This window comes from Grampus griseus (genome assembly GCF_964374135.1).
Source record: "Grampus griseus genome assembly, chromosome: 11".
Classification (NCBI taxonomy): Eukaryota; Metazoa; Chordata; class Mammalia; order Artiodactyla; family Delphinidae; genus Grampus; species Grampus griseus.
The window spans coordinates 42,955,941-42,965,221 of record NC_139005.1 but is presented as its reverse complement, the minus strand read 5'-3'; the positions used below and the strand labels follow the sequence as shown (position 1 = coordinate 42,965,221).

Below are 9,281 nucleotides of genomic sequence, written 5' to 3'. Positions count from 1 at the left end.
CTGCGCATGCTTGAAAAAGGGAAGCAAATCCAAGATCCCAAATACCGTGCAGAGCAAACCGCAGGCCACGTTACGGATCGGCTTACACTGCGGAGTGCCCTTATTTCTGCACACGGTCGGCTCCGCCTGCAGTTTCTCCTCTCAAACGCCAGGTGGAATGACTGGCCGAATGTCGCCACAGAGCTGGCAGGCGGCGCTGTGGCGCCTGGGCCGACCCTCAACTTTGCAATCACTCTATCCTTGGCAGAGCGACTCGTTGGTCCGGGCCGCGCATGAGCACAGCCTTCCTTTCGCTATTCCCGCCCTCTCCCCGCCTCTCTCTTGTCTTCTCGGCCCTGGGAGCAGGTAAGGCCTTGGGCCCTCGCTCCCGCCTCGCGCCGCGCACGCGCGCACCCGAGGCGCCCCACCTCGCGCCAATGCTCTGAGAGCCTTATCTTGCATGCTCCCACCCGGGTTCTCACGCCCTCCCTTACCCTCCGTATCCCCGTGCTTTAGGGCTGCCCCTTCCGCGTGCCTGTGACCTCCAACCGCGCGGGCCTGGCGCCATCTTGGATGTCTCGTGGGTTGGGGGAGCGTGGCTTGGAGCTGGCGAAAGTCAAATGCCGGGGTGCTCATTTCACCTGTCCCGACTCATCCTTTACAAACGCTCTTTTCTCATTCTCTTGTCCTTTCAGAGCTGTCCCAACCCCCAAACTCTCCCCTCCTATCTGCTTTCTCTTCACATCCTGATTCGTGCCTTTCTTATTCCGAAACCTCTAGATTTTTGGCCCCAGGACTTCAGGTGCCGAACAATGGAGATTGTGGATCGTCTCAAGACACCACCCCCTCTAGTCAGCACCTCTCGATTTAAAAAGTAAACCTTGAAAGTGGTAGAAATGAACAGAACAGCCAAAACGCCCCCTCCATTCAGACTGTGGCCTGGGAGAGCGATAGCAGAAAGGAGGCCGGTTTCCTTGGAACCACTGATTGTCTCTCAGCGCCGTTCTTTTCCTTCCACTGCGGTGAAGTTGGGAAAAGCACAAGTCGTGGGCTGACACTGAGGTTTTCCGTTAGAGGCAGGAGGCCTGAAAAGGGGTGGGGCCAGCATGGGGTAGTACCAACCGGCCAGCTTTCCTGTCAAGGGTTTACCGGGAGTCCCCGGACTCTGCCCACGAGAGGGAAAGAAGGTTAAGAAAGGGAATGGTTAAGTAGCAGCCCTGTAACTCCTTGGCCCATCTACACTGAGGAAGAAACCCATGAATCTGGGTAGTGCTGTTGCCCAAGGTGATATTGGTTAACAAGTGCAGACTTGGCCAAGGTTAGGTGGCCAGCGGAGGGGTCGCCACTTCATGCAGGCTCCCTTCAGTGCCACATCAGGCACTTTCCATATGTTATTTCATTTAATCCGCCTAAGAACTACATTTTACAAATGATGATATTGAGGTTTTGTTGCCTTGGGAAAAAAAAGTCTTCTCTTTTTTAAAGCTTTAAAGAAATTTTGGATTTTTTTTTTTTTTGTGTGTGTGTGTGATACGCGGGCCTCTCACTGTTGTTGTGGCCTCTCCCGTTGCGGAGCACAGGCTCTGGACGCGCAGGCTCAGTGGCCATGGCTCACGGGCCTAGCCGCTCTGTGGCATGTGGGATCCTCCCGGACCGGGGCACGAACCCGTGTCCCCTGCATCGGCAGACGGACTCTCAACCACTGCGCCACCAGGGAAGCCCGAAATTTTGGATTTTTGACCCAAGAAAACCTGAATAGTCTGGCAGCACAATTGGGTTAGAGTTAGGGTATGGGCAGAAATCAGAGTTCTAGACAGAACAGGAGTTGAAGACATCCGTTAATATAAGAGTAACTAAGATTCTGCATTCAGAAGTGTAATCTGGGAAAGTATTAGTCCAGCTCATTCAAGGAAGTGTCATTTAACAGGACTAAGTAATCACTGAGTGTTTCAACCTGTAGCATATTAGAAAGCATTAAGAGTGAGAAAAGAAAAAAGAGTGAGAAGAGTTCAAGTCCTGGCTGTACCACTACCATAGTTTCAAGACTGTTTTTAAGAACATGCTATGTACCTAAGAATCATTTGAGAAGCTTCATTGAAATAGAGGGTACTTGGGCCTTATTCCCAGAGATCTTGACCTGGAAAGTCTAAAGTCTAAGGTGGGACCCAAGAGTACGCATTTTTTAAGTTTTCTTTTTTTTTTTTTTTTGGCCGCAGCTCATGGCATTCGGGATCTTAGTTCCCTGACCAGCAATTGAACCCGTGCCCCCTGCGGTGGAAGCTCAGAGTCCTGACTACTGGACCGCCAGGGAATTCCCCCAAGAGTCTTTAAAGGGCAACATTTTGAGGCCCAATGAAGCCTTGAGAAGAGTTTCTTTTGAGTAAGAGACTGAGGGAAACTTAGGCAAAAGATACTGGGGAAATTCATCTGACAACCCCAGCATGAGTCTGTGGAAAGGGATAACAGGTCTTCTCTGTCTCTCTCTCTCTCTCTCTTTTAATTAATTTATTTATTTTTGGCTGCATTGGGTCCTCGCGGGGCGTGCAGGCTTTGTCTAAGTTGTGGCAAGCGGGTGCTACACTTTGTTGTGGTGCGCGGGCTTCTCATTGCAGTGGCTTTTCTGTTGCGGAGCACGGGCTCTAGGTGCACGGGCTTCAGTAATTGTGGCACACGGTCTCAGTAGTTGTGGCTCGCGGGCTCTAGAGCACAGGCTCTGTAGGGCTTAGTTGCTTAGTGCACGGGCTTAGTTGCTCAGCGGCATGTGGGATCTTCCCGGACCAGGGCTTGAACCTATGTTCCCTGCGTTGGCAGGAGAATTCTTAACCACTGTGCCACCAGGGAAGTCTGGGATAACAGGTCTTAAAGCTGGGACCAAGGGGCTTCTTGTTCAGACCAGGAGAAGTCACTTGATTATAAGGAAATCTTAGAAGCTGTGTGGAGGAAATCCTGACTTCAGGGTTCTAATTCCATCTCTGCTGAGACTTGAGGTCAGTCACTGCTCTCTGGGCCATTTAAATTTTCCAGAGCACCTTTTCTGCTAATAAGGATGTCCTTTGGTAAGCAAGGACAATTTTGACAATGCTGCTTCTGTAATTGCAGCTCTCCTGCCACGGCCCTTCAGCACCTGAAAATGTACGCTTGCGCCAAGTTCATCTCCACCTCCTCCTTGGTGAGTACCTGCCTTTTCCAGGAAAGTTTTTAAGGAGAGGCATCTTGTCTTTTCCTTCTCCGACCTTGTTCTTCACAGCTGGGCCCTTTGCTGTGCTAGCCTGACAGGAGAGAATGAATGCTTCCCAGGCATTCCCTGCCTTGTGTCCCATGAAGGCCAGTTAATTCCTCTCATCCAACTATATTAGAAGAAGAGTATAAATGAGAACCTAGGCTAAGATCAGGTTATTTCTAGACTGAAACTCTGTGTTCTTGTAAACTGGAACCCCACCAGAAATGGTAAACATGAGTTAAATATCCTAAGTTGGACTGAATATGCACTGTTCACAGGATCTTGTCCTGAGTGTCAGAGAGCCATAGCTAGGAGTTCCTTCTGGAAGCTTAAATTTGGGTGGGAAGCTAAAATACACATTGGGAAAATATATGACTCAGAAGCAACAGCATGGAAGAAATTACAAATTATTAGATAGTGGAGGCAATTGGTTCATTCACTCGTAAGTGAAAAGGAGTGATGCTGTTAGTAGCTATTATTTATTGAACACTTACCGTGCCTGGCACTGAGTTTACCAGTTTGTATACATAATCTTATTTATTCCTCAAATCAAGCCTGAGCTATGTTATTCCCATTTGATAGATGAGAAAGCAGACTTAGAAAGATTTAAGTGACTTGTCCTAAGATCACAGAGCTGATACAGAGATAAGATTTGAATCTAGTTATATTTGTCTAAAGCCCTGGCTGTTAACCACCATGTTGTCTGCTTTGGAGACACTGGCTTGGAGTTAGTCAGAAAAGGCTACCAGGATGGGGTAAATTTTCAGCATGGATTTTTGTGCCTATTTTCCAGAAGGGTGTGTTCAGGGAAAGATGTTCCAGTCATTGGCTTCCTTCTAATGGGCTGGCCATTACCAGTATATGTATAGATTTCTTGCTGAGCGAAGTAAATGCTTCTGAGGCTTAAATTTCTTCCCGTTCTCAAGGCCTGTAAAAGGGAATAGCAAGGGTAGGTAATTCCTTCCAAAAGGAAGTAGACTTTCTTCCCTTAAATCAGTGGAGAAGCCTAGGAAGCAAGAGAAATGGTGCCGTTCTTGAATCTAGAATTTGCTTAAAAGTAAAAGAATAATTCCAGATTCTCTTGAGATTCTGAGTTCTAGCAAATGAATGGGGCATCTGAGTAACAGTTGGGGGTGGTTCTAAAACTCCTCTCCACAGCCTTCCTTGACTTTCTTGGCCTTGTGTTATTCCCACTAGATCAGGAGAACCTCTCCACTATTGAACCGATCACTGTCTGCAGTGGTGCTGAAGCGACCAGAGACACTGACAGATGAGGTTCGTAATAAGTGGAATTGGGCCTGTGGGGGAGGGGTGGGGTGGGGTGGGGTTGGGTGGGGAGGGTTACCTGACAGAACCAGTAGGGGGAGTGCTGAGGACTCCATATATGGTACCCTAATGTTCCAGCTTCTGCCACTGGCAGCGCATGTCCGTGTGTGCTGCTGATAACTGCCATTACATGACTTACTGTACTGACTTGAGTTGGGAGTGTTTAGTCCCAGGAAGATGATCTTCTCAAGGCATCAAGAACAGGCTAGGGCTTCAGTCTTAACATTTCTAGATCATAACTGAATCTTGAAGGTATTTGACGTCCACCTCTTGCATTTAAAAGTTCTGCTTGGCAGCATTTTAGGGAGTTTTCCAGGGAGTTAAAAGATTTTCTGTATGGGGGAGAAGCAGTGGGATTTGATAGCATAAAGGACTTAAATGGTACACAAGTTTCCAAAGTGAAAAAAGCGTTTCCTAAAAATTTTCTACCTACTTCTTCACAGAGCCACAGCAGCTTGGCAGCCCCACGTCCCTTGACCACCTCACTTATTCCTAGCCGCAGTTTCCAAACCAGTGTCATTTCAAGGGACATTGACACAGCCGCCAAGTTCATTGGAGCTGGGGCTGCCACAGTAGGGGTGGCTGGCTCTGGGGCAGGAATTGGGACTGTGTTTGGGAGCCTCATCATTGGTTATGCCAGGTAAGATGGGCCCACCATTTGCTCTCTGATATGTTTCCAAAGGTCTGGGCAGAGACGGGGTTCTAGAGCTGCACTATCCTATACGGTAGCCACTAGCCACCTATTGCTGTTTGAATGTAAATTTTAATTAACTGAAAGTACACAGACTTAAATTTTGTAACTTTTAATGTAGCTCAGTGGCCACACGTGACTAGTGGCTGCCATTTTGGAAAGTTCTATTGGACAGCGTTGGTTTAGAGTAGGAGTCAGCAAACTAAGGCAGGATGTCCATATCTGGGCCACAGCCTGGTTTTGTATAGCTGAGCTAAGAAGGGTTTTACATTTTTAAAGGGTCATGAAAATAAAAAGGTAACAGAGACCATATGTGACCCACAAAGCGTAAAATATTTGCTGTCTGGCCTTTTACAGAAAAAGTATCGTCCCCATCCCGTTCCCCCACCCTCCCCCCAGTCTAGAGCTTCAGTCAGCATAGTGGCTTCACTGCCATTTGTCCCCATCCCTGGGAATTCCCCCATCACTCCTGGGAAAACTGCCTCTGCATCCAGCTCCATGGCTCCCTGATGCTTGGGACTATTTGGTCCCCACCAACTCTGGGCAATTCACTGTTAGAACTAAATTAATCCTCTAGAGACCTGCAAGTTCTTTTAATGTTCTTGGGGAAATAAGGTTATTTTTAAGGATTTGTATGAAATAAGAAACTTTTGTGTCCACAATCTGTTAAAAGCTGGCATTGCTTTAGTTTATCCATCAAGGCTTCCAGAGGTGACAGAGTAAGGGAAATAGAAATTATATACTGACTTCCAAAGTTGGGAATCCTTTATGCCATTTTTTAATCATATCATCTAAACCTCACAGACCATTTGTATCCCAAAATCTTTTGACTATTTTGAAATGAGAGAAGTTATTTGTCCTTCTGCCTCCATTGTCCACAAGAACAGTGTTTTTCTAATTGTTTTACATAAAGCCCTAGGGTTCTGAGGCTATACCCCAGACACTGTCTTAGAGAATGAAGGGGAAACCAATGAAACAAGACTTTCAAATCCCCCACTTTTTTTACAATTACACTTTAGATTTATGCATTTTGTATTTCGGGGTTCTGCTGCTTACAGTTTGGAAACACTGGTCTGATAGGCCCTGCCACTCCAGACACCTCTTCCATTCTGGTTGAGCCCTGGATAGTTGTGTCCAGACCCAGGAGTCTTAAGTTATGAGGAAGATGTGGGTGATCCAGTAGAGGCAGTAGTGTTTGTACCTGGGCTGTGTTACAGAATTTTGGATTGTCCACTCCCTTTATTCATCTCTGTAGAGCCCTTGGTGTATCAGAGCAAGAATTGGGGCATGATGTTGTCATCTCATTAAGTGAGATGTGAGCTTGAGATGGATTCTCCCTGAGTCCACCTTTAATGATTGTCCTTTTCTTTGTGCGGACTAGAGATTCAGTCTTTTCTCCTCCCCTTCTCCCAGGAACCCTTCTCTGAAGCAACAGCTATTCTCCTACGCCATTCTGGGCTTTGCCCTCTCGGAAGCCATGGGACTCTTTTGCCTGATGGTGGCCTTTCTCATCCTCTTCGCCATGTGAAGGAGCCGTTTCCATCTCCCATAGTTCTTTCTCCCGTGTCTTGTCTGCCCTGTATGTTCCTTTTCCTGTACCTCCCCAGGCAGCCTGGGGAAAGGGGTCAGCTCAGGGTTTGACAGAAGGAAGACAAATAGATACTGTATTAAAAAGATGTTTCTTGAGTCTCCTGTGTATATTTCTTTTCCACAATTGGCTGAATGCCTTGGTGAAAGTATAAGGCCTGGAGGTTAGTGATGGTGCTAAGCTCAACACGGGTCTGGGCTCACTTATTCTTCATTCTCTTACGTTGGGAAAGCTTTATTCAAACTAGTGCTCCTTTTTAATAATTTTCACCTGGGATGGCATGTTACCTTGGAGAACTGGGTCAATAGCAACCTACAGTACTGGTTTAAAATTTTGACTAATGGGCTGTCTGTTTCCACTGCCACTTTCCTGGCTGAGGTCCTCATTGCCACCCACCTGGTCTATTGCAATAACTTCTTAATTGGTCTTCTGCCTCCCATCTCTACCCTCTAGCATTTACTTCTGCCAACCGCTGTCAGGTTAATCCTTAAGCATAGGACTGGTTTTGCCATTTACCAATTCGAAAACAGTCTGACTCGACTTTCTCAGCTTTGTTTTTTATTATTCCCAAACACTCTACCCAAAGTGGACTATTTGTCATTTTACAAATACTTTCCCTGCTTTACTCTCCTTACATATCTACAGGCCTTTCCCTTTGTCCATCTCTGCTTTCTTTCCCTGAATCTTTGGTCACTTTCCTCTTTTTCAAACTCCCTGTTATCCTGAAAGACAGCTTAAATGCTACCTCTTCTTCCATGAAGCTTTCATCTGGTTTCCATCCACTTTCAGTCAGGTGAGCGTTAACCCATATAAAGGGCTGTAGAGCATGTTGCATCCTTTATAATGCTTACTGTGTACAATAAATTGTGGGTTTATGTATACATGTGTGCACATATGTGTGCCTTATCTTCCAAGTTAAATTGTTAGCTTCTTGAGGCAGGGACTATGTCATATTCATCTTGTATCCCTAGACGTATGTAGCATGACACAGCAGTATCTTGGTTAAATTTTTAATCATCTGAACCAACCACCTCACTTCACAAGCAAGGGAACAGACTCTGAGAAATCAAAGGATTCTCCTGGGAACATTTACTAGCAGAGCTGGAGCTAGAGCAAAGGTCATGTCTCGTAGCCCAGGGTGTAAGACTACCACACTGTTGGTCTTGTGGGACTCTTCCAGTGTTGCTGATGACCATTGTTTTCCCAAGCAAGCAAGAAAGAGGAGAATAAACAAAGATAAACCTTTTCCCTTAAAAATGCCTCAAGAGGGACTTTGGACAGTGGGGTTAGTATAAACTAAAGGATTATTATTTTCTAAAGGCTAAACTTTAAATAAGCCTTATCTTACATATGCTTGAAGTCGGGTATAAATTAAAGTCCTTTCATGATAATGTAGATGACCACAACAGATTTTCTTTTGGTTCAGTCAGTGACTAAAATTAAAGCCCAGGGCAGAGACTGCACCTCAGAGTAAACTGGTGCTCAGGAAGCAGGTCACCCCAAGTCATTCACCCTTGCCCTTTTGCTATTGTGATCAAGGGTTGAATGGGGTCTTATCCACAGTTTACTTCTACATTGCTATACTATTCCCAAATAACTATATGCTGGACTTTGGGGCTCTAGGTGGACCTCACAAGAACAGCTCCTCCAGACACGAGTAGGTGGAAGGTACCTACATATGTGGGGATGAGAAATAGCCCTCTGTTTTGTTCATTTAAGTTTGAGCCTCTGGTAGGAGCCTCTCTTGCCAATCCCCTTACCGAGTCATCAGATCAGAGTCATCTGTGTTTTCTTTTTCTCCTTGGCCCTTTCTTTGGGATTGAATCTAGCTGACTCCTTAACAACTCAGGTGCTTGGAGAGAGCACACCTGGTCTCCCACGTGTTCTTGTTCTCTCTGAGACGAATGATGAGATGGTGCTGCAAGAAGCTTGGAAGCAAATTTCTTCAGGAGTCAAGGCAACCTGGATCCTCTTAGTTTCAGGTCCCAAGAGATATTTATTGGCAACTCAAGTTGCCAGCAACTTGGGGTAGAGGAGTGCTACGTTTTAGTAGAGAGGGTCCAAGAGCAAATTTTCTGAAGGTCTTTCCAATTTTGATAACATGGAATGAAAGCTTTCTATTTGTCCTTGTAGTTTCAAAAAGATCACATGATTTGAAATTAGGAGATGTTAGTTTAATCTCTCTTCTACTCCTGGCCATTGTGATGGTGGTCAGATCACTAACCAATAACTCTAGGACCTCAATTTCTCCCCATCTATTAAATAGAGATAATACTCATCCCAGGAATTACGTGCATGCAGTACCTTGGTATTTGGAAAGGATGGTGCCATGAAAGTTCAATGTATATTGATTATAATTTGCTTTCCATTCTCCGTGAAGCTCAGAGCCTATTACAGGTATTTTATACACAGTTTCTCCCTCTTTTATGGTTGGTAGGTCTGGCCATAAATCATCTGGAGGAAAAGACCCAGGGATG

General features: G+C 45.8%; 1 protein-coding gene across 6 annotated transcripts; it reads left to right on the top strand.

The window, feature by feature from the left end:
- Window positions 1-297: 297 nt before the first annotated feature.
- Window positions 298-6,902, top strand: ATP5MC2 (ATP synthase membrane subunit c locus 2). Of its 6 annotated transcripts, none has more exons than XM_082666045.1 (7): window positions 788-853; window positions 2,196-2,359; window positions 2,791-2,966; window positions 3,079-3,148; window positions 4,397-4,474; window positions 4,969-5,165; window positions 6,630-6,902. In XM_082666045.1, the coding sequence occupies exons 4-7, from the start codon at window positions 3,110-3,112 to the stop codon at window positions 6,742-6,744; spliced, it is 429 nt and encodes a 142-aa protein (XP_082522171.1). In that variant the 5' UTR covers window positions 788-853; window positions 2,196-2,359; window positions 2,791-2,966; window positions 3,079-3,109; the 3' UTR covers window positions 6,745-6,902. The 6 variants fall into 6 exon arrangements, with proteins under 6 accessions (XP_082522174.1, XP_082522173.1, XP_082522170.1 ...); XM_082666046.1 differs by having other exon boundaries at window positions 813-830; XM_082666047.1 differs by lacking the exons at window positions 788-853; window positions 2,196-2,359 and adding an exon at window positions 326-345.
- The last annotated feature ends 2,379 nt before the right edge of the window (window positions 6,903-9,281 follow it).